Below are 26,761 nucleotides of genomic sequence, written 5' to 3'. Positions count from 1 at the left end.
AGTTATGAAATCCCTAATACAGAGCCCTAGCTTTTGTGTGTCCCTCATTCAACCACTTTGCTTCTCCTCTCTGAGCCCTTCAGGTTTACCCTTTCTTTGTGATGTCTGTTTCTATTGTTTGCTTGAAAAAATGCACTCACGTAGGGCTAGTGACTAATTACTTCAAATGGGGGTCTGGGTATGTAGCATAGTGGCAAAGCACTTGCCCAGCATATGTGAAGCCCTGAGTTCAATCCTGAGTACCAGAAAAAAAAAATGTGGGGTAGAGGATAACGCTACGCTACACAGAAGATGTAGTAAGTAATTATGTGAACTTTAAAATTACCACACAGTCTCCTCACTATTAAGAATGCACTGTGAGAAGTTTGCTGTTTCCAATTCATAGTCACAGAAAATCCTAATGGGGCTGGAGAGCAATGAGCATTTGGAGTGAGGAAAAGGGGAAAGTGGGTGACAGAAGTAGAAAGGAAATTTACCAAGAGGGGAAAAGAAGTCAGTGTTCAATGGGCATTGAGTTTCAGTGTTACAGAGAAAACGTTCTGGTGATCTGTTGTACCGTCATGTGAATTCTTTAATGCTACTAACTTTACACTTAAAATGGGAATATGTGAACACATTTTTTACCATGATTTTAAAGAAATTAGCTTGGACTAAAGGCTATGCTTAAAAGTAGGAACCAGTAAGGAAGCCAGTAAAGAAGCCCCTAAATGTGTTCACAATTGGCCTCCAAAGTGGCCTCCTGGCTGGCTAAGAATCGGCGTGTGGGCAGGGCAAAAAGAACCTGCAGGCAGAGTGTGCTTGGGCTTGCCTACTTCCTCCACTCCCTATTCATACCAAATCCACTAGAATAAAGTGAAGCTACCCAATTTCCTTCCCAAGCCCCAATCACTGTACTTAAATGGTCTCCCCCAACACCCCACAGCTCCTTAACATAATCCTATTATCCTTTATATATAAAGTGGACACTAGTATTGTAAATATAATTCAAACACTGACAGGTGGATTTGCAGACCTTTTCATATTGTCTATAGAAAGAAATCCTTCTATTTTAGGAGATGGGAACTAAAGTATATATACCAAGTACCTACAAAAGTCTAACAGGTTTAGCTCATTTCAAACACCATTCCCATGTAGACAACTCCTGAGGCAAGGGGCAATATCCCCATTTAACAGATAAAGAAATTGAGGCTCAGTCTGGCTAAATGCCTTTATAATGCTACACATTTAATACATGTACTACTGAAGCTGAACACAGATTTACCAGATCCACACTGCCTTGATCTGACACACCAGTCTCTTCACACAGCTGCCCTTTCCTCTGCCTTAGCAAAAAAGATCTAAATGCCACAAGTCAAGCTGAGCTTCTGCTGATTCTCACGTCTGACACTACATGCCAACCACAGGAAGTGCCCAATATACGATAATTACTTTCTTTTTTGTTCCAGGAAAGAAATTTTTTTATTGCATAAAATACACAAGCTGTTTAACAGCATCAATGGATCTTCATACCATTGCTTTGGTATTTAAAACATTCCTTGTTTAAACTATTTTGAGTAGAGAGTAATGGCACTGAATAAATCACCTTATGACATTTTAGTGTAAAATCTTGGTGAAGTACGTGGAATTCAAATGTTCAATGATAACTTTCTTAACTATTTATCAAAAGCCCAGAGCAGAGCTACACTGCCCCAAGTGAAATTGTGCTTCACTATATCAAAACATTTCTCTGTCTCTCCTGCTCTGGCTGTACCCACTCAGGTCATTAACAGAAATGCTGGTCAGCTACCCGCAGGTGAATTATTAGCTATGGTGTTCAGAGCTATAGTGGAGTTGGCTAAATGACCTACAAACTACAAAGTACCCAGGCCAAGAGTGAAGGAATATTTGTAGCAGATGTACTGATGTTCACAGGGGATACTGGAAAAGTCTACTGTGAGCACCAGGGCAGGTGGAGGCATCTCTCAGCCATGTGGTGGATCAGAATTTACCCCAGTTATCATTCAGTGTTTTCAAAGAGGCAGGTCTCAGTTCAAATCTGTCCCTCAGAAAGGTTTAACTGAGCACACAAAGATTTTATGTTTAGTGCAATTGTCAATATCTTAATTCTGGAAAATTCCCACAAATATCCAGATTTTGCACTTCTCTTGAAACACTGGAAGATTTGTCAATACTGGGTCCACTCTCCTGAAAAAAAAAAAAAAAAAAAAAAAAAAAAAAACCAGCTTGGCCCAAGCAGTCTGTTTGCACACTGAGCGCAAACTCTCCTCACTCAGAAATCATTTTCACATCCCTCAGGCACTGTTCAGAGCCCCTTCCACAGATCCAGAAAGGGAAAGCAAACGTAATCCTGTTGTGCTTTTCAACAGTCCAAAGATGCTGCTGCAATTGTTTATTGCTGTGTCCATCAGTGGGATACTTTTATGACCTTAAACGGCAGCATCAGATAATCACACCACCGTTCATCCACTATGGTTGGCTTCACTCATTATCTTCCTTACAGGTAATTATGGATTATATCTAAATATTCTATCCTTACTGACTACTTATAGCAGAGAATCTTCTGACAGAAGTCTACCTGTAAGAGTTGCCAAGAACTTGTCAGAGAAAGGGCTATGCAAACGTACACTTTTCCCATCTGCCACCTCTCTTCCTGATTTACCCCAAACTCCACCTAAGCACTTTTGATTTGCGAGGAATGCTGGCTCCCTGCCCTGGCGCTGAACTCTGGGTGGGGCAGCAGGTTGCTGGGTGCAGAACGCCTGACTCTGGAATGTACTTCCTCACAGAGGTGCCAGGACCTGAACTTGGCAGACTCTAAACACAATGGCTTGTTAGCTAAGAGGCATTTATTATTCCTGATTGAAGGGTGAAAAAAAGGCTTTTTAAACTTACAGAGAACTGGGATACAGTTAAGATGAATAATCATATTCAACAGAATAGTTGGATTGAAATACTATAACTTCAGAAGAAATAAGAGACTGTCTTCTAAAACTAAAAAGTCATTACTATAAATTAATGATACAAACTAACAAAAAGTAACAGTCTCCTTGCTATTACAACTTGTTTTTTTATTATACATGAATGTTAAATGAGAGGTGAGAATGCATGCTGATAATCCAAAAACTGGAGTTCTAAAATTTCATTTAAAGAGAATACCAACAAAAGTCACTCTACAAAAATTAATATCTGGCCTTATTAAAGCAAAAACAAATCTGTCTCCTTATTTAAACTATAACTTCATTTCTGCCAAATATAGTGCAATGTCATGAAATAAACTTTTTCTGTGTTTTCAAATAAAAAGTTAAGTAACTGTGGCAAAGTAATTTACTAAGGTAACACTTTTGTTTTTCCTTTAGCTAGTAAAAAATTTTAGACTTTTTTTGAAGAGGTACTGGGATCCAACTCAGGGCTGGGTTTTTTGCATGTTAGGCAAAAGCTCTATCACTAAGCTCCATCTCCAGTCCAGTTAAAAAAAAAAAAAAAAAGTTCAAAAATGAGAGAGCCATTGTTCATTCTCTGCCCAGCTACCCACAAATAAGTTCCAGGAAAAGAAGCTTCTGAGTGAGGGGCTATTCTGAAACAGCAAGTGCAGGAGGAAGATGAGACAAGGCAGACTGGCAGGAGGATCTCTTTAGGTAGGCTGAACCTTGGGCCCAAGAGGATCCCAAACTGATCACAGACCCTTCCCCTCTTACTCTCACTCAGACTAGCTTTACAAAGACTACCCACTGGGCTGGGGATATAGCTCAGTTGGTAGAGTGCCTGTCTCAAAAGCACAAGGCCCTCGGTTCCATCCCCAGCACCACAAAAAAAAAAAAAAAGAAAGACTACCCACCTTTGTGGGGCCTGTGAGGCTTGGACAAAGAGCATGCACACAAGAAGCACAGCCATGCTGGTGCAGGTGAAGGCTAGAGGGCCTCTTCAAACCTCTTGCTCTGAGTCAGAAGCCCACCACAGCAAAAGGAGTGGGGGACGGCTCAGTTTGCCTTTCTATCAGCCAGGGTCAATTAAGACTAATGCAGAGTGCATTTGAAATAGAAAAACAAGGAAATGCAAACATTTTTTAAAAATGGAAAGAAGATTATCCCCCCCTCACATATCCTTCATATATGCAAGATAGCAACTGCAACCCTGCATCACTGGCATTGTGTTAAAAAGATCCTTCCCCAACCCAGGATAATCAACACTGTCATAGGGAGGGTCACCTAGGGGTCTCCAGAGCACAGCTACTGAAAAAAATTCAAAGTGGAATGTGCTTATAGCTGTCTTAAACACAGCATTATATAAGGTACTTTCAGAATAAAATGATGGGTATATATCATTGTTTAAAATATATGTAATAAATAATCATGAATGCTTAAAGATATTACTACAAGGATATTTGCTGTCATTATATTCTTCAATTTTTGAAACAGCTTAAGTAAATGATAATTAAAGATTGGTGGAATAAATGATCACATCCATACAGTATCTATAAAGCAGAACATCATACAGACATTAAAAATGGTGCTTCATAAGAACATGTAAAAATGTAGGACATATCCCTGATATATTAAAGAAGAAAATTCTATTGTAAAACATTATCATTCCATTTTTCTAGGAAAGATATACGAATAATTAACAGGCTATAATAATACAATGCTAGTACTAGAAGATGGAACTGAATATGAAAGCTTTATTTTTTCTTTTTGTGAGGGAAAGTTCTAAGTTTTCTAAATCTTATAAAATAACCATATATTATGATATTAATAAAGGCATAACACATGTCACATTCTTTAAAGACCTACCTGATGCTGGAAGGCTGTCCTCAGAGAAGGACACCTATTCTATGGCATGCCCCACCTGTATAGCCTCATCCCCTAATGAAGAAGGGATCTGTTCTAATAGGCTCAACCAACAGACCATGCTGCAGGGCGCTCTTTCACTGCAGAACAGAATGGAACCTGAGATGTGACCGTGTTGGCATGGATTTGAGAGTGCAACATAATCCCAAGTTGTTCTGTGAAAACTACATTTGGCTTGATTTTTACAAAAAGTCATGAGAAAAACAAAAACAAAAACAAAATGCCCTGTCCCTAAATCTATTTTCTAGTATTAAGATTCCATGGGAAGCAAAAAGAAAAAAAATATTCAGTAGACTATATGCAAATATTTCATAAAAGCACAGGAGATGGAAAAAAAAAAGTAACCTGCACAGGTTTATACAGATAGCATGTCTGATTCCTACATCACAAGTGGAATGAAATGTTGACTTGAGGCAGTGAATGCTTTTAATATTCTCAGTTGGTCTCAGAATAATTTTATAAAGCATTCATGGTGCTTCAGAAGTAGCACAGGATTTGAAAGTTTTCTTATTAACTATAACCATAGTATAATTGATCCAAATGGGACTGCAGACTGCTCATATAAAGAGAAATACAAATATTAAGTATAAAGTATAAAACTAGGCATTAAAAGACAAGAATTTATGGCCTAGGATTATTATGTAATTGCAGGAAAGTCTCTGGGTAGCCTTGGTCCAACCTAGGCTTTTTTGCCTTCAGTTTTCAAGAATAACTGTAGAATGTGCTAGGAATATGATATCCTGAGATAGAGAGAAACTACCTCAAATAGCCCAGTCCTTACTACTCCGTCCCTCTTAGGGACCGTAACATATTGAGTTAGGTAGAATCTGCCCAGAACAGCCTGAGCTTTGTTCCTCTCTTCCCTGGGAAGCAGGATGTCTACCAAAGTTTCAAGTCTAGTGAGCCACAGGACCCCTTAGGTATGCAATCCAGAGTGAGCTGCCTTTCGGGGTCCTTTGAAGTGTGGAAGTAAAGCACAGTCCATCAAGATTCTATCTGTCCCAGGAAGCTCTACTGAGCTCTGGGGGACCAATTCACAAGAGATTCTAGTCTTCTTTTGTCCCTTGCTACCTAACTGAGTGGGTACCTAGAAGTAGATTTACGTAATAAATCTACTCCATGTAACATGTTACCTTTGAGTGTGTTCTGTCTCCTCATAGTCAAACTAATTGGTAATCAGTGCACCTGAACTTGCTCCATAGTAATACTGACCAAACTGCCTTTGAAATCTTAGTTTCCTTACCAGCTAAATGGGGAGTAACAATAACACTGATGTGGCAAGGTAATCTATTGCAAATTTAAATTGTGTTTTATTTCTGCCCCTGTAGAAAAGGATTGCTTCCTCCCAGTTCAATGAAAGAAAGGGACCTACAGTCAGATTTAATTTGACTTTAGAAATGATAAGTTGGGTGTTATTTTCACACCCAGAAATGGTAGAACAAACTCATACACTTCATAGGCTTGACATGAGGATTAAATGAAACAGTAGATGTCATAATGATTTGCTAATTTTCAATATGATGTTCAGATGTTAATTACTGCTATTAAAAATTCTACTCACTTCACACAATGTGGCAGAAAGACCCAGGAGACTTGGGCTCCTTCCCCAGCCCTACCTCTGTATAGCTGCTGGGGCCATGTCTCCCTCATTTGTAAAATGTGAACATACTTAACTCATTCCATCTAACAAAGTTATTGTGAGATTCAAATGAGATGTTATATGTGAAATGAATCTGGACAGAGTTAGACAAGGGTGATCTTTAAGCAAGCCACAGAACAAAGTCAGCAATGTTATTTTACAGTAAAATTCTGTGGCCTTTGAGCACTAAACATATAGATTAAAACTGACTGATTAATTTTATTAAAGAAACCAAAAATTCCAAATAACCCAAAATGTCTACCAATAGAATAGATAAATTGACAAACTCTAGAATACTCACAGCTAAAAAAATAAATACACTTCAGTACCCACTACATGTAATACAAAAATAATATGCACATGACCCATTAAGAACAGGCAAAGGCTCTATCAGTAATAAAATTATAATGGAAAGTAAGAAATAATGATCACGAGTTAGACAGAATTTCCTCTAACTGGAGAGATGAGATAGTGAGAATGTGATCAAAGAAATGATATTAGGGTCTTCAGGGGTTACTAGTTACATTAAACCTTGTGTGTACATACACACCAATACATATGTCTATACCCATATATGTGTGTGCATGTCTGTATTTCATGCACTTTCTGTATTATATTTCACAATGAAAAACAAACAAATAACACAAAACCCACCCAGATTTTGTACAAATTAAGTTACATCAACAGTGCTGCTTTTTTTAAAGAAGACTTTGCAAAGACTTTGTTTCTATTCATGTCACCAATAAATTACTGAACTGAAATTTTATTTATAAAATAAAACCCTTCCAAAAATAAAGTATAATCATTAAGCAGGTCAGGATGACTACTTATCTACAAGTAACTACTTATCTACAAATGAATAATTACTGACTGAATATTTCCAAGGCCAAACTAAATATTCTACTAGTCAGAAAAAGAAGACTACGAGGTGCATGGGGTGGTGCACACCTGTAATCCCAGTGACTTGGGAAGGTAAGGCAGGATGATTGCAAGTTCGAGACCAGCCCTGGTAATTCAGCAAACTCTGTCTCAAAATGAAGGGGGGAAAAAAAATAAGCCAGGTGCAGTGGTACATGACTTGGAAGTCTGAGGTGGGCAGATCACAAGTTCTAGGACAGCCTCAGGAACTTGGTAAGACTCTCCCCCCCAGCAAATTAGTGAGGTCCTGTGTCAAAAAATAAAAATAAAGAAGGACTCAATAGTAATAAAGAAGTAGCTCAATAGTAAAGTGTCCCTGGATTCAATCCACAGTACTAAAAAAAAAGGAATGAAGAGACTACAGGATTGTAGTCACCACCTGAGCACGTCTTGCACCATGAGCCTAAAAGAAAATGCAAGGTTACACAGATGACTCCAGGTCACATGACTTACCAGCTGGCTGTGTTTGTGCTACTCTCTTAGGGTAAGTCTTGCTTCGACTTCTTGACACATTCTGATCAGGCCGAGGAAGTTGAATAGAAAGATCTCGGCTCATTTGTGAAGCTGTCCTGCCACTTGAAAATGCAACAGTTTGATTAGCAAAGGTAAAAACCACATGAAGCTACAAAATTAAACAACAGCTCGTTCAAAATAGCTATAAAGAAAGAAGAGACACACAGACTCGACCCACCAAACACACACAAGGTTTCTAATATTGCTCATGGTAATATTGGTTAAGGAGGTACATTAAATTTTAGAAGGGAATTTATGTTAGTAGGAAGATGTTTATGAGGGAGAAACAGGAAGAAAGGGTTTATTAAAGAAGGAGTTAGACTTAGATTTAAGAACAATGGGCTAGACATAAAGATTTCTGATTTCTTGAGCTCTACAACTAAATGGTCCCACAATCCCACAGGGAAGCCTCCTATTGTCCTTACATGGCAAGCTGTGAAGAATCCCTGCAGGGCCACTCTGTGTTGTTTTGTTCTGAACCATAACACGGCACAATTAGTCATTTATTGTGCCTACCTCACCTAACAGGTCATGGGCCCTGGAAGATGGAAAGCAGACCCAGAATCTCTGCTTCTCTAAAGATTCCATGAGGGTTCAAGAGGACGAGCTTTCCCTAGAGCTAGACAAGCCTTCTCGAGTAATTTTCCCAGGGAATTGTGTAATTTCATTTGTTAGATTTCAGTGAACAGTCATCTTACTAAAAATTGATTCCACAATTGCTGAATTTGAGCCAGGGAATAACCCTAGTTTTCATGAAGGAAAACACTGCTCAAGTCCAGGAAAAAATGCATTTCTATATGTCTCATTTGATTCACTATTAGGAGAGCCATCTTTGGGAGGAAAAAAAAGTTTTTTACTGTCCTCAAATTCTGTTCATCCTACATTTACAGAATAAATATTGGCATAAATAAATAATGTCTCTCAAAAGGAGATTAAACAACAATATGAAACTCACTTTATGTGCTTCTTTGAGTATTTCCCCTCCTCACTATCCACTTTTATTAGAAATAAAGATGCCTATAGCCAGGTGAGGAGGTGAGGCGGTGCGTGCCTGTAAACCCAGCTACTCTGGAGGATTCAAAGTTTGAGGTCAGCATGGGAAACTTAGCAGACCATGTCTTAACATGAGATACAAAGGGCTGGGGATGTAGTTTAGTGAGAGAGCACTCCTGGCTTCGAACCCAATAACACCAAAAAAAGAAAAAGAAAAGATATGGCAACATTATTAAAAAAAAAAAAAAAAAAGTAACTCCTCATCAAGCTAATGGGGACATTACAAGGAATGAGCTACTCTGAGAATTAAGATGCCAAATTCCATCCATGACAGTACTTCATGTTTAACAGTTCATGGGAACTGGAGTGGAGGGGAACAAGTTGTGATAGGTGTCCTTTCACCTAAAATTTAACTATTTTTCCAAAGGTATATGAGGTAACATAAATTTCTGAAAAGGTTAAAAAAAATCCCACAGATAGAGCAGAATTTCATTATTAAAAATGACTTGAAATATGAAGATGTACTGACACCACACTTTCTCTTGTTTCTAGAAAGACTTGGACACTGTTACCTCATTACACAGAGAAAAAAAAAAAGATTTGCTGTGAAAACATAACCCAATATGTGAACGACTGAGACATTTTATAATGAGATTGTACTTTATTATTCAATGTTACCTCTTGGTTTTTTCTCTTGAGAACAAAGGAGAAATGAGAAAAATCACATCCCAAGATTAAGTAGGCTAAGGTCCAGAAACATAAACTGATTTGCCACAGGCCGTACAGGACCCAGGACTACAAGTTTTCTGCCCTTAGTTAGTCATAATGGTGGGAGAAGGGACAGAACAATTAGCCTTTGGTTTTAAGAAACAAGCACTGTTGAAAACATATTTGTTCTTACTATGTCCTAACAGAATAGTTTTATAGAGCATTCTATTTCTTTGTAGCAGAAAGTGATGAACAAGTACATATAGAAACTGACAGCATAAGGTGATAGAGTCCCTCTGCATATCTGGAGACTCTATTGTGACAGGACAGGGCTCTATGTCCATCCACTTCTCTGCCTCCTCACACTCTGGTCCATGCTCCTTTCTGTGCTGAGTGACACAGCCAGAGTCCTTCAGTCTCACAGTGAGCAAGAAGGAAAAGAAGCAGAGAAAAGGCACTTGGGTTCAAGTTCCAGATTTCCCATTTGCTAGTTAAGGGTCATTAGTTCAGTTACCTTATTTTGGGGAGCTCAAATTTCTCATCTGTATAATTGGGGATCTGATACCTCTTTGGGCAAGTCACCATACAGACCGAATAAAGTAGCCCACGTGAAAGCAAGCACCTGACACTAAGGAGGTTCTCGTGAGAACTTGGTTTCTTCTCTGCTTCATGGAATGGGACATCCCATGAGGGTTCCTTGATTTAAATCCTAGAAGAAGAACATCTGGGTTTCTGAGGGAGTCGGGGTTCTCAGGTCTTGTTCTAACTTATGAAGTATTAATTCCACACAAGTTATTCATCAAAATCAAGTCTCCTACACACTTAACATCAAGTAAGGGCAAGTTAATTTTTAAGGGACTTAGAGAAGGAGATAGCATTGTATACTAAGATATTTAATTAATCAAAAAATTAATCTCCATTTCAGATTGTTGGTCCCTGATAATAATAATAATAATAATAAAAGGGCTTGGCACAGTGGCATACACCTATAATCACAGTGTCTCAGGAGGCTGAGACAGGAGGATCATGGGTTCAAAGCCAGCCTCAGCAACTTTGTGAGGCCCTAAGCAACTTAGCAAGACCCTGTCTCAAAATAAAAAAAATAAAGGGGAAAAAAAAAAGAGGGAACTGGAGATGTGGCTCAGTGGTTAAGTGCCCCTCGATTCAATTTCCCATACCAAAAAACAAAGAGAGGGAGAACAAGAGAGAAAGAGAGAGAGAGAATTAGAACACCTTATTTCAGTTCAGTCATTGCCCCAAAATTTGATTTTGAAATTTGATTATCCTGTATCACTAAAAATGTCTGGTTTTTTCCCTTAAGTAATGATTAGATTTCCCAAAAGATTCAGTAATCTCCTTGGCATTCTGAAATCCCTAAAATGCAGGAGAGAGTAAAGACTAGAACTCTGTCTTCCTCCATCACTTACACGTACATATCACATCCATGTACATGCACACTCTCCAAAACACTCACACACATTGATAGAAATACATGCTTATATGCAGATACCCACACTCACACACTACAGCCTCTTCGTAGTCTACTATTTTTCCCCAATGCTCCAAAGCCAGCAGGGTAAAGCAGCGGGCTGACTGTTTCAGACCTCCGCTTGCAGTTGAGCATATTGTGAGATTGTCTCAAAACAGTGACAGACATGTGATGCCGGTTAAAGGTGGGTTGTGTGTTGTTGTCTTTTGACAATAAACAATCTATGTGCTAATGACCACCCAATAATCAGAGACACATCCCTGCCTAAGCTCTGTCTACAGGGAAAGAATATCTTTTCTTCCAAGGGTGGTGTAAGGTTAGTGCTTCCTACGTACGGATGTGTTGATTTGGGTTTCATTAAGATTTACTTGGCAGTTAACATCAGCCACGAAATTAGAACAGATTTAGCTGTGCCTCCAATTCTGCAAAGGTTACCTTTAATTACTTTCTTGGAAGAAATTATATTTAATATGCAAAATTCAATAACTTTCTAATAATAATTCCCAGTAGCCACAACATTTGCATTTCAATAAATTTGAGAAATCAGGTGTGGCTAAATTTGTGGAAGCCAACTACAGCATATGTTAAACAGCCTAATTATAATTTTAATAGTATAAACACTAAGGCAGATCCCTCTTCTCTAGTTCCATTTCAGTGACAAGGAGATAGCTTTACACATTTTCTTAATAACCTTGGCAGTGTTTTAGGCCTACATATTGGCTGTTCTTCTCAGTATGAAACTAAAGAATCTCTCCTTAAATTACTTGTAATTACTTCACTCTCTAAGGAGAACTTCGAAAACCTGCAAGTTAAATATTTAAATATTAATAAATATTAAAAACCAGGAATATCTATTATACAATTAACACTTTTCTTTTTAGTCATCAAATAAGCAAACAGTCAACTGAATATTATGTACAAATGGGTTCACTACTAGACACTCTTTTAATGATTATCTTTGGTCTCAAATATAAGACTCAAAAAGCGAGTTATTAAAAGAGAAGGATTAAAATCTGGCAGTGCTGTCCTATAAACACTTGACTTGGCTTTATTTTTAAATCTCCTATGGAAGCATTTCATTCAGTGATGTCACCAATGGAACCAGCAGAACAGTGTCCCCCCAACTGGGTGGCATTTCTGCATACTGCTTGGATTTTCAAGACCTGGGGACCTTCAGTGCCACCTGAATGACTCTGTAGCTCTTTGAAGGAAGAGGTGGTTAGATCTGATTCTTTGTGTCTCTGGGCTCCTGATATCACACCCTGCATATCACAGGCTCTCCACTGAATAAAATGAATTTTAAAAAATCCTTTTTCCATAAAGAATTCACTTCTACTTTTAATGCTGGTATTAGAAAAGGACACAAGCATCTACCTCGCTGCATGACCATCAGGCTTCTTCTCCAACAGGCTAATAAAATCTGTCTCATGGTTAAAAGCAGTCTGTGGAGTCAGACTGCTAAGGTGTGAATCCCTTCTTACTGCTTCTTAGTTGTGTTACCATAAGAAGTAACTTGGCCTCTCTGAATCTCCGTTTCCTCATATATTAATAAGGATGATATTACAGAAGACTATGATGACTAAGTGAAGCAATAAATGGAAAACACTTAGCACAACAATGGCATTCAAATAAAGTGGAGATATAATTAGCATTGCTGTATGTTAATTACTATAATATACTTTATATTGCACATCTTTCATATACAATATAAAGTATATTTTGTGTTATAATAAGGGATCAACTAAAGGTCCTAAGATCACAATCAATCAGTTAATATCCAGAAAAATCTATTTTGTTTCACCACAGAATTAGAAATAAGTGATAATTGTATCAAAATTAAATTCTGAAAACAATAAATTCTACTATGTTCTAAAAGTCCTAAACTTAACATAGCTAATACAGACATTAAATATAGTTAGTTCTGGAAAATCATTTTGTCAAGAAAGTTTTAGTAAGTTGTTATGCTTACAAAAATACATTGGCATTCTAGGAAAAATAAAAAATTTAAATCACATACTTCATTATGCATGTATGTGGGCAGCTGAATTAAATACTTATTTACAGCCACACACCCCAAGGAAAAAAATTTCATTTACCTGTACCGATGCTTATAACCTATGGATCCAAATTTGCTGAGTTTTCTTGACAATGAATTTGATTCTGTTTCGGGCATTCTAATAAATTTTAAAAAAGAAAACCAAAGACTCATAAATGCAGATACTTGTATACATTTGAGCATAAAGCTGTATTGAAAACATAACAGTGCCATACTGTTTAATGAAGCTAGTGAAAGAAACAGGAATTGGCTATTTTAAGCTAATGTGTGAAGCACAACCTCGCCTTAGGATGTTACATGTGTATGATACCAAATACTCATACTTTCTGAAGACTATTATACACATTATTGTCCTGGGAGGTTTTAGTTGTGACTCAACTTTCTCTGTTTAAGTCATCCTGGGAATTTTGTCACTATGCTGGTTTATTCTTGCTAAGGTTCTCATAAGTCAATCGTGTCAGATATGGTGGTTCACCCTTGTTTGTATAATGTGTTCTGGGACTTCCCATTCCAGGGTGCTTTCAACAGACACTGCCATGGCTCCCAGCCCTGTCCCACTGACCTGCAGGCAAAGCCTTAGGCTTCCTGGGCCATGTTCCTCCCCTAACGCAAACCATAAAGAAGACTTTGGTCATTTTATAAAAATACTTCTCCACTACCATGCAATTCACTAAATTGTTCCATACAAATCAAATAGGAATAAGGGAAAGAATTCAATCTTGTTTTAATTTTTTTATACAGAAAGATAAAGCAATAAAGATTCAAGTACTACCTGCTAAAATTTTGTCTTATCTTCATGACACAAGGGTGTGAAACAGGGAAAAAGTGTCCCCACAATCCAGTAGTCAGTTCTCTGTCCACATCTTACTTGCCCTCCCCGGAGGGCTGCACATAGTTGCTGGCACCCTAGTCCTGATTTACCAGCACATGACACCCTCTCCTGCTGGCCCCTTCTCATGCCCCTCGTCTGGCTCTTCCTGTGTTCAGAGCTCAGTTGATGGGATTTTTAAATTTTCCTCTCTTTGTTTTCTCCATAGCTGATCTCAGCCAACCTCTTCTATATTAAATATCTACTAAAGTTGAACCATCAACCTTCACCTTTCTAGTGAGCCCTGTATACCCAACTGTCTTACCACATCTCCACATGAATTGCTCACAGGCGTTTCAAATTTAGTATGTCCACAGAACACTTGATTTCCACCAATGCCAGAGATGCTAGTCAAATCTGCATTTTCTACATAAACTTTACAAAATTACCCTTGATCCTTTCTTATAGTATAACTAATGTCTACATTGTGTTATGTACATACATGTATGTATACAAACATGTATGTATCTGATGCTTATATAATGCAATCCAGAGAACTGAGCCAAAATAAATTAAGAGAAAAGCCTTTAAATTTCTGTTTACAGACAGAATTCCTGTTATAAAAACAAATGCCATTTTCATTTATTAGAAATGGTGAACAAAACTTTCCCATTAACATACCTAAAAAATGTATGATGTTCTACACTGCACTTCCAGAGATGCTTGCAAGCAGTTTTACTTCGAGCTTCAAAAAAGAATGAGGTTTCATTGCACTGAGAGAAGGAGAGAGAGAGAAAACTGAATTACTGGCCATAACACTCTTTAGATCGCCCCTCCTTTAGGTAATAGAAAATTAAATCAGCAGAGAGATTATTAATACATAAAACAATAATTATTTCTTGGTAACTATTTTTGGAAGGCTGCATTAAAATCACTTTCCACTAATTAAAATTACAAAACATAAATTCTGTTTAAATCTTACTGCAATCACCTCCATTATCTACTTCTACATCATTTCACAACTATGCATAATCCAGGTGATGGCACTGAATTACTGCCAAATCTCCCATCATAAATCGCTACTGGCTGGCAAGCAAAAAACACTGACTGTGTGGAAATCATTTCCCAATAAAAAAGAGATGCCCATAAATCCAGCCTTTAACTATAATTAAGCGATGTACCGCTCACACTCAAACTGACGTCTAAAGAACCTCAGGGGTTGGGGGTAGTGTTCAGTGGTACAGCCCTTGCCTGGCATGTGCAGGCCCTGGTCAATGCCCAGTAACACACACACGTGCACACACACACACGCAAAAGATAAAAAATTTCACAAGGAACCACTGAGAGGAGCAGCCACCATGCAATGTAATCTGGGCAAATCAAGTAACATCTCTTATTCTGAGTTCTTCTCCACTCTCTATCAAGTTATTTGGTTTATTAAATTAAATGATGTGGTAGATATAAAATGTCACATAACAGGTATAAATATCAATAATTTTAATCTAGCAGTTATTTGATTCTTTAATATACTTAATACAAAAGAAACTAAAGCAACATTAAAGGTAATTCTAATTTTGTACGAAATACCTATTTTTTGGCAGTACAGGAGATTGAACCCAAGGGCTCTTTACCACTGAACTACATTACCAGCCTATTTTTTAGAAACAAGTTCTTGTTAAGTTGCCCAACTGGCCTTCAACTTGTAATCTTCCTCCCTCAGCCTCCTGAGTACCTAGAATTACAGGTGTGCACCACCACACTCTAGCTACTATTGCTTAGAGCTGGGGTTGTAGCTCAGTGGTAGAGCACTTGCATAGCACTTGCATAGCACATGTGAGGCACTGGGTTCAATCCTCAGTACCAGATGAATAAAGGTATTGTGACCATCTACAACTAAAAATATTTTTTTAAAAAAAGACACTATTAGCTTAAGTGACTGAATAGAAAAACCAAGCAGAATACAATATAAATGCTATAATAATAAAATACAGGCTCTGTGAAATTATATAATTGATAATTTAAAAACCAAACTCAAATCTCAAATGCAACAGTGCCTGTGAAAGAAGTTCTTACAGACTCGAACATAAAACTGTAAGCACAGAGAAATAATTGAAATGATTTCTCTTCCACTTTTAATAAGAACAGAACATTCACATGGGTGAAATTCTTCCCAAGTGCAAATGGAATGATGCTACCTAAATTAGCATTCTATCTGTAAAATGAAGGGATGTAATGGAAACAAAGCCAACATATCCATGTTGCAGAAAGGTGAACTACAATTCCAAAATCTTGTGAAGCAGAAGGAGAAATTTAGGATGAGTCTCAGATTTCCGGCTTGTATATTAGTATTAAAATATAGCAAGTGGGGTGGGAGGTGAGGATTTGGATGGCAAGGGATTGGATAATAAGTTCAGGTGGAGACACTTGGATGCTGAGGTGCCCATGGAATGCCAAGTGGGTCAGTATAAGCGTGCAGGTGCAGAGTTCAGGAGAGAGGTCACATCTACTGACACAGGCAATCTTGCCTGAGAGGAAATGAGATAGCTCAGGAAAAGAATGCAGAATGGAATTACAGGAAAGATGCTTGTGAATGTGGAGTGAGGGGGTCAAAATGAACCAGGAGATGATGGGGAGAGAGAACACAAATCTCAAATGACCCAGAAAGGTCAAACTGGGTTTACTCATATTTTCACAGTGAAAAATCTTTGGTGACTTCTGTGAAAGGGTAGGGATTATATAATTAGAGCTGAGGACGAAAAGTCAATGAATTCAGAAAATGCTTTCCTCAATAGCAAAAGAAACCGGGGGTGGAAAACGGGGAATAAACAAAGCACACAAGTTTCTCGAGGGTAACATGAAAGTCCAGGCTCCTATCAGGATATGCGAGTTCTCAGGGAGGACTCTTTTTTTTTTTTTTTTTTTTAATTTTATTTTTTAAAATATATAACAGCCAAGTGCAGTGGCACATGCATGTAATGCTAGCTACTTAGGAGTTTAAGGCAGGAGGATTTCAAGTTCAAGACTAACTGGATAGCTTAGCAAGACTCTATCTCAAAAATAAAATAAGAGCTGAGGATATAGCTCAGTGGTAGAGCACTTACCCAGCAAGTACCAGCAGCCTCTGTGTTTAACCCCAGAACCAGAAATAAATAAAAGAGGAGAGATACATACACTGTACAAAAGCCAAAAGTTACCAAAACTCAATCTCCCTCCTACCGCTGGCCCTGCTTCCCCTTCCCTGAGTCTATCACCATTTCTATTATAAGATCTGAGTGCTTTTAAGGGAACTGGATTATCTTAAAATGTAATGAACAGGTCAATAAGTTAAAAATAAATTTGCTTGTGATTGCATTCTGTCAGGATACATTATTAAGACAAAGGGGACACCAGGACAGCCTGTCCCTGCCCTCCCAGCTACCAGCTTCCTCAGATGAAAACCTGGTCATCTCCCTGTGCCTTTCAACAGCAGAAGCACTAGAGGATGCGCCGGGCCTTACCACCTAGAAGTGTTGGCCAGGAAAACTGAGACCCAGACACTTTCACGTTTTAGCAAAACCATCTATAGAGAAGGTATAATTTATGTACCATAATCAAATTTTCAAAAACTTAGTTATGTATAATCCAATTTTCGAACCTAGAAATTAAAAAGCGTTAGGTGTTTAAAATGATATAAAATTCATGTCCTCCAAACCTCAAACTTTTCTTAGACTGGTTTTTGTTTCATCCTTCACATTAATGTCCCTGTTCTTTTCCTTTTCAAGAACAGATCTCATCACAGGATACCTAAGTCTTCATATTTTTTTAATCTACCATTTCTTAATCAAAGTACAAAAAGCATATCGAATCCAACCAGAATTAGGTTTTTCTCAAGTTTCCTTGGGTATGAATATATTCAGGATCTGTATAGATTCCAAATCTAACTCCCTCTGGTCCTTTCAGACTCTTTACCCACCTTTGCTGGCCATGTCTGTCTTGGCAAGCTTAGAGAAATAAATCTACTTTGCTTAGCTTCTCTTACACATGTTGAGATTCCTGACAGTATCACTGAAGGACTTAACACTGTAAGCAGCACAGCCACTTATGCTCCCTGAGTCCACTCCAGCTTCACAGCCTCCCAGAAGCCTGTGTCCTTGACACAAGATCCTCATTGACTGTACTCTAACTGATTTCTCCCTGTTTCTGTTTGGGGAAGCAGCCACACAAGTGGATGATGCCCCACCCAGCCTCCCTAGAAGTATAGGGATGAACTTAATTTCATTACTATATACTTGTCCCACATCCAAGGTTACCAGAAGCAACCCAAGATATACTGTGTGAGTCATTATTTAAGAGCAAAAGAGATTATTACTTCTAACATTGGAAAGATGCCATCATTGCATACATACTTGAAGACCTACAGCAGAGAAGCTTCTGACAATGTTCCATCAAGGTAGGACAGAGGGGACCTTGCTCGACCACCACACCAAGGTGGGTCACAATCGCCAATCGCGGAATAAGCCGATGGGTGAGCCAGCCCGCCAGACCTCCACACTGAGGTCCAACGCCATCACTGAGCGACCTCACCTGACCCCCCACACGGAGGTCAGACGCCATTACTGAGCCTGTCTGCCCCCCGCCCCTACTGCTGAGGGACACTGCACTTGCCTCTGTGCTGACTCAGCACACCCTCGCTGGGGCTCCCCAGCTTCTTTGGAGGCTGGTGCAGGAATTTTGAATTATTCCTGAGGGCATGGCCATCATCATTGGAAGGGCGGCTCCCTTCCTGAAACACCTACAGGAGAGGGGTGGCCCTTTGACGGGACTCAGGATTCAAAAGGGGAGGTATTGAGAGACTAGGAACCAACTCAGAGCCACCAGGTGAGTCTCTCCCACTGGGCGAGGATCCCAGGATGGGGCAGTAGTCCCCGAACGCAGGGAACTTCATGGAGTACAGTGAGACTCCCCCGCTGGAGCCATGAACCTGGTCAACCAGGAATATTGCAGAGAAGGGCTGACCAGCAAGAGGCTTCGGCACAGAGCAAGGTTCCCAGGCCCAGGCAGCAGGACCAGACCGCAGGCAGCTTCTCAGAGGAGGGCCACACAGCAAGAAGCTTCGGCGCAGGGTGAGGCTCCCTGGCCCAGGCAGTAGCTCCGGTCCCCAGTGAACGTAGCAGAGGAGGGCCACTCAGCGAGGGAGTCCCTTGTAGGGCCAGGCTCCCCAGTCCAAGTGGTAGTTCTGGACAAAGGGAATTTCTCAGAGGAGAGCTGCCCAGTGAAACTTTCCCACCAGGTGAGTCTTCCCCACTGGGCGAGGCTTTCCCACCAGGGTGGTGGAACCAGAGACACAGGCCCAGACCAGACTTACCCCAGTCTGCAGTCTAGACCCCCTTTGGCTGACCATCAGTCAACAAGTGGAGGCACCTCTGCCCACTGACAGGGAATATATCCCACCTGAAGGCCACCACCCCTAGAGGGGCAGCTTCCTTGTGGAGCACTGCATTATCAAGTTCCTCCAAGACTTCAGGCTACTGAAGGCTAGATGTTAAGTTATTGGTAATCTACAGGGACAATATTAGTCAAAAGAGGAAATCTGCAATATCTCAGAGTTTCACTACTAGAGGGGTAGATACCTGAGCAATATGAGAAAACAAGGGAAGAAAATGTCCCAAACAAACCTAGATGATACAGCAATAAAATCCAATGACAGCATGGCAGAGAAATGTCAGAGAGGGAGTTCAGAATGTACATAATTAAAATGATCAGAGAAGCAAATGATGAGATGAAAGAGCAAATGCAGGCTTTGAATGATCACACCACTCAACAGTTAAAAGAGCAAATGCGGGAAGCAAAAGATCATTTCAATAAAGAGTTAGAGATATTGAAAAAAAAAAAAAAAACAGAAATCCTTGAAATGAAGGAAACAATAAACCAAATTAAAAACTCCATAGAAAGCATAACCAATAGGATAGAACACCTGGAAGACAGAACCTCAGAAAACTGAAGATACAATTTTTAACCTTGAAAACAAAGTTGACCAAACAGAGAAGGTGGTAAGAAATCATGAACAGAATCTACAAGAAGTATGGGATATCATGAAAAGGCCAAATTTAAGAATTATTGGGATTGAGGAAGGCTTAGAGAAACAAACCAAAGGAATGAACAATATATTCAATGAAATAATATCAGAAAATTTCCCAAATCTGAAGAATAAAATGGAAAATCAAACACAAGAAGCTTATAGGACTCCAAAAACAAAAAATTACAACAGACCCACACCAAATCATTCATAATGAAAATACCTAACATACAAAATAAAGACAGAATTTTAAAGGCTGTGAGAGAAAAAAATCAAATTACATTCAGGGGGAAACCAATATGGATATCAGCAGATTTTTCACCCCAGAACCTAAAAGCTAGAAGGGCCTGGAACAACATTTTTCAAGCTCTGAAAGAAAACAAATGTCAACCAAGAATCTTATACCCAGCAAAACTTACCTTCAGATTTGATGATGAAATAAAATCCTTCCATGATAAACAAAAGCTAAAAGAATTTACAAAAAGAAAGCCGGCATTACAGAACATTCTCAGCAAAATATTCCATGAGGAAGAGATGAAAAACAACGATATAAATCAGCAAAGGGAGGAACTAGCCTAAAGGAATAGCCAAATAAAGGAGAAACCAAGTCATGTCAAAAAAAAAAAAATGAGCCAAATGACCGGGGATATAAATCATATCTCAATAATAACCCTAAATGTTAATGGCCTGAACTCATCAATCAAAAGACAAAGACTGGGAGATTGGATTAAAAAGAAAGATCCAACAATATGCTGCCTGCAAGAGACTCATCTCATAGAAAGAGATACCCACAGACTAAAGGTGAAAGGATGGGGAAAAACATACCATGCACATGGACTCAGCAAAAAACTCAGAGTATCCATCCTCACCTCAGATAATGTGGACTTCAAGCCAAAGTTAGAAGGGATAAAGAAGGACATTTCATACTGCTTAAGGGAAGCATAAATCAGCAAGACATAACACTCATAAATATCTATGCCCTAAGCAGTGGCTCATCCATGTATGTCAAACAAATCCTTCTCAATTCCAGAAATCAAATAGAGCACAACACAATAATACTAGGTGATTTTAACATACCTCTCACCACTGGACAGATCCTCTAAACAAAAACTGAACAAAGAAACCATAGATCTCAATAACCCAATCAATAATTTAGACTTTATGGACGTATATAGAATATACCATCCAACAAAGAGTGAATACACTTTCTTCTCAGCAGTACATGGATCTTTCTCTAAAATAGACCATATTTTATGCCACAAAGCTACTGTTAGCAAATACAAGAAGATAGAGATACTACCTTGTATTCTATCAGCTCATAATGGATTGAAATTAGAAATAAATGACAGAGTAAAAAACAGAAACTAGTCCAACACCTGGAGATTAAATAATAATGCTATTGTATCATGAATGGATAACACAAGACATCAGGAGGGAAATTAAAAAATTCTTAGAGATAAATGAGAACAAAGATACATCATATCAAAATCTCTGGGACACTATGAAAGCAGTACTTAGAGGAAAATTAATTTCATGGAGCGCATTCAATAAAAGAAGAAAAAATCAACAAATAAACGACCTAACACTACAGCTCAAAACCCTAGAAAAAGAACAGAGCAACACCAAAAGTAGTAGAAGACAGGAAGTAGTTAAAATCAGAGCTGAAATCAATGAAATTGAAACAAAAGAAACAACAGAAAAAATTAACAAAATAAAGAGTTGGTTCTTTGAAAAAGTAAACAAAATTGACAAACCCTTAGCCACACTAACAAAGAGTAGGAGAAAGAAAACTCAAATTACTAAAATTTGGAATGAACAAGGAAATATCACAACAGACACGAGTGAAATACAAAACATAATTAGAAGCTATTTTGAAAATCTATTCTCCAACAAAATAGAAAATCTCAAAGACATCAACAGGCTTCTAGAGACATATGAATTACCTAAACTGAACCAGGAGGACATACACAATTTAAATAGATCAATTTCAAGTCATGAAATAGAAGTCATCAAAAGCCTACCAACAAAGAAAAGTCCGGGACCAGATGGGTTCTCAGCCGAGTTCTACAAAACCTTTAAAGAAGAGCTCATTCCAATACTTCTCAAAGTATTCCATGAAATAGAATATGAAGCCAATATCACCCTGATACTTAAACGAGACAGAGACACATCAAGGAAAGAAAATTTCAGACCAATATCCTTAATGAACATTGATGCAAAAATTCTCAACAAAATTTTAGCAAATCGCATACAAATATATATTAAAAAGATAGTGCACCATGATCAAGTGGGTTTTATCCCAGGGATGCAAGGTTGGTTCAACATCCAGAAATCAATAAATGTCATTCATCATATCAACAGACTTAAAGCCAAGAATCACATGATTATTTCAAGAGATGAAGAAAAAGCATTTGATAAAATACAGCATCCTTTCATGCTTAAAACACCAGAAAAAATACGGATAGTGGGAACATTCCTTAATATTGTAAAGGCCGTCTATGCTAAGCCCATAGCCAATATCATTCTAAATGGTGAAAAACTGAAAGCATTCCCCCTAAAAACTGGAACAAGGCAGGGATGCCCTCTTTCACCACTTCTATTAAACATTATCCTTGATACTCTAACCAGAACAATTAGACAGACCAAAGAAATTAAAGGAATAGGAACAGGAGAAGAAGAACTCAAACTATCCCTATTTGCTGATGACATGATTATGTATTTAGAGGAACCAGGAAATTCCACCAGAAAACTTTTAGAACTCATAAGTGAATTCAGTAAAGTAGCAGGTTACAAGATCAATGCTCATAAATCTAATGTATTTTTATACATAAGTGATGAATCTTCAGAAAGAGAAGTTAGGAAAACTAACCCATTCACAATAGCTTCCAAAAAAAAATAAAATACTTGGGAATCAACCTAACCAAAGAGGTGACAGACTTCTATAATGAGAACTACAGAACACCAAAGAAAGAAATTAAAGAAAACCTTAGAAGATGGAAAGATCTCCCATGTTCTTGGATAGGCAGAATTAATATTGTCAAAATGGCTATACTACCAAAAGTGCTACACAGATTCAATGCAATTGCAATTAAAATCCCAATGATGTACCTTGCATAAATAGAGTAAGTAATCATGAAATTCATCTGGAAGAATAAGAAACACAGAATAGCTAAAGCAATCCTTAGCAGGAAGAGTGAAGCAGGGGGTATCGCAATACCATAACTTCAACTATACTACAAAGCAATAGTAACAAAAATGGCATGGTATTGGCATCAAAATAGACAGATAGATCAATGGTACAGAATAGAGGACATGGACACAAACCCAAATAAATACAATTTTCTAATACTAGACAAAGGTGCCAAAAATACGCAATGGAGAAAAGCTAGCCTCTTCAACAAATTGTGCAGAGAAAACTGGAAATCCATGCAACAGAATGAAACTAAACCCATATCTCTCACCATGCACAAAAATCAACTCACAATGGATCAAGGACCTTAAAATCAGACCAGAGACCCTGCATCTTATAAAAGAAAAAGTAGGTCCAAATCTTCCACTTGTTGGCTTAGGATCAGACTTCCTTAACAGGACTCCCATAGCACAAGAAATAAAAGCAAGAATCAACAACTGGGATAGATTCAAACTAAAAAGCTTTCTCTCAGCAAAGGAAACTATCAGCAATGTGAAGAGAGAGCCTACAGAGTGGGAGAATATCTTTGCCACTCATACTTCAGATAGAGCGCTGATTTCCAGAATCTATAAAGAACTCAAAAAACTCTACACCAAGAATACAAATAACCCAATCAATAAATGGGCTAAGGAAATGAACAGACACTTCACAGAAGAAGATGTACAAGCAGTCAACAGATATATGAAAAAATGTTCAACATCTTTAGTAATAAGAGAAATGCAAATCAAAACTACTCTAAGATTCCATCTCACCCCAATTAGAATGGCGATTATCAAGAACACAAGTAACAATAGGTGTTGGCCAGGACGTGGGGAGAAAGGTACACTCATACATTGCTGGTGGGGCTGCAAATTAGTGCAGCCACTCTGGAAAGCAGTGTGGAGATTCCTTAGAAAACTTGGAATGGACCCTCCATTTGACCCAGCTATCCCACTCCTTGGCCTATACCCAAAGGACTTAAAATCAGCATAGTACAGAGATACAGCCACATCAATGTTCATAGCTGCTCAATTCACCATAGCCAGATTGTGGAACCAACCTAGATGCCCTTCAATTGATGAATGGATAAAGAAACTGTGATTTTATATATATATATATATATGTATATGTGATTATATATATATGTATATATATATATATCACATTGTATATATATCACATTATATATATATATCACATTGTATATATACAATGAAATATTACTCAGCCATAAAGAATAATAAAATTATGGCATTTGCAGGCAAATGGATGAAACTGGAGAATACTGTGCTCAGGGAGATAAGCCAACCTCAAAAAAACAAAGGATGAACGATCTCACTGATAAGCAGATGATGACACATAATGGGGGGTGAGAGGGGGCAAGAATTGAGGAAGGAGGGACTGTATAGAGGGAAAAGGGGTGGGAGGGGTGGGGGGAAGGAAAAAATAACAGAATGAATCAAAAACTATTACCCTATGTCAATGTATGATTACACAAATGGTATGCCTCTACTTCATGTACAAACAGAGAAACAACATGTATCCCATTTGTTTACAATAAAAATAAATTTAAAAAATAAATTTAAAAGAAAAGGTAGGACAGAGGCTAAAATGTGAAGATTACAAGTCTAAAGTATTGTGTGATCTTTTTGTTTCTGTTTTTTAGTTTTTACATTCCAGCTGTACAAATTTATAGATTTAATTTATTATGTATTTAGTTGGCAATCATCAACTACTTTAGGCACAAGGGGGAAAAAACAAAATTGAGACCTGATCACGAGTGACTAAAATAACTTTCTTAATAATTATAAAGCAAGGAAAGCAAGTGGCAAAACAAATTTATTCTTCACCCAGGAATACATACCAAAGAGATTATAAAACCTATGTGTGCTTTGAGAAATTTTATTTTTCTAAATGGTGAAGTTGAATGACTACAGTTTTAAAATTTAAACTATGCTGGTATATATGAGATACTAGGCACAATTTTTTTGTTTTGTACTAGGGACTGAACCCAGAGGTACTTTACCACTGAGCTACATTCCAGCGTTTTTTGTTTTTTTATTTTAAGACAGATTCTCCTTAATTTGCCCAGGCTGACTTTGTACTTGTGATCTTCCTGTCTCAGCTTCCCAAGTTGCTGGGTTACAGGTGTGAACCACTGTGCCCTGCTCACGATGTTTGTTTAAATGGCTATCCTCATATTTTTAATTACTCTCTTCTAGGAATCCTGAGTTCAATCCTGACCAATGAATTTGAACAGCGCTCCGGAAAAAAAAAAATCCAATTTTATTATTATGTGTAAAGGGAAGTCAGAAGAAAATTTTAAAACACGAAGTACATATTACCTTATTCTTTAAAACACTGTCTTTACACAAGGCCTAACCAAAGAATGTTTCTCAAAACACTAGTGTTGTGCTATTGGCATATAAAGATTCTACTGTCAAGTAGGATGGGGAATACTGGGGTAAGCACTTAGACCTCTCAGTGTGTAATGTGCACTGTGAATGCCACTAGCTGGTGAGGTAGGGCGCAGTTTTCCTAATTAATGTGAACAAAGAGATCATTCTGCTTCCCACGTGAGGAATTCACCAATGCAAACTTTGAAGCCCAGATGGTTTACTTTTGTTATTCTGACTCTTCCCTCTCCTTCATCTGTTCTTTAGAGAACCTGTACTGTTTCCAAAACATCAACATTTCTCTCTTATATGTGCACATTGACTTAACTTTTGTTTGAATGACAATTTTTTATCCCCAATCTTACAAAAGTTAAAACAATCCAGTAACAAATATTGTTATGTTTATTAAAATGAAGGTATATTTTATAAGATTTACTGATGCTCTTAATTTAAATTTATTAGTGTAACTTTTTTTTACAGGAGAAAGTTTATTCCTTTTGAACAAATTATCTATGCATTTTAATTATGGAAAAAGTAAAACAAAAGCAACAGCAAGTGAAGCAAAGGAAAATGTCATGGGCCTGGAAGACCAGGACTTTCTTTCCTGCCTTGGCACAAGCTATTCACCAAACAAGACTGGCAAGAACAAGTGATCCCCAAGTTCCTTCCTGTGCAAGACTTCAAAATCTCTAAGCCCCAGAACACCAAGGCAGTTTTGACCCAGAGTTGTGCACTAGGTGCCTGTGACTTGTCTGACTTAGAACTAGAGAGCTTTCATTCTCACGACAGCACTTTTAGACAGTATCATCCTTGCTCTACAGATAAGGAAATCTAGATAAAATAGAACCAAGGGAACAGATAATGAATGGAAGCCCTGGACTTAAACCATGCTATTTGACCACAAGTTCAGTGGTTTATCACTGAATCTGAAAGATTCCAATCAAACCATCATGTGGCATCGGGATCCAAACACTACTGAGAGGGTCACACTCAGGAACAGCTGGGGGAAAGGATGAAATCTACTCTATGCAAATGGTACAAAGTTGGGAGAAGGAGCTAAGACAATATCAAAACAAACTACATATGCACTTGCCTTTGACCGACCAAGTCCCTTCCTAGGCATTTCCCCACAGATGGCAATCAAAAATACACATGCAAAAAGTTATTGAAGGA

General features: G+C 38.1%; 1 protein-coding gene across 3 annotated transcripts in view; it reads right to left on the bottom strand.

The window, feature by feature from the left end:
- EPB41L4A (erythrocyte membrane protein band 4.1 like 4A) overlaps positions 1-26,761 on the bottom strand; it is a 236,437-nt gene that overhangs the window by 56,173 nt on the left and 153,503 nt on the right. For all 3 annotated transcript variants that reach the window (XM_079143527.1, XM_079143526.1, XM_079143525.1), the window contains 3 exons: positions 14,650-14,741; positions 13,201-13,278; positions 7,855-7,976 (listed from right to left, as the gene is read on the bottom strand). In XM_079143527.1, coding sequence (XP_078999653.1) covers positions 7,855-7,976; positions 13,201-13,278; positions 14,650-14,741 — 292 coding nt within the window. The remainder of the gene's footprint in view (positions 1-7,854; positions 7,977-13,200; positions 13,279-14,649; positions 14,742-26,761) is intronic.

The sequence above is a fragment of the Sciurus vulgaris genome (assembly GCF_902686455.1).
Source record: "Sciurus vulgaris genome assembly, chromosome: 6".
NCBI lineage: Eukaryota > Metazoa > Chordata > Mammalia > Rodentia > Sciuridae > Sciurus > Sciurus vulgaris.
This window is presented reverse-complemented; position numbering and strand designations above follow the sequence as displayed.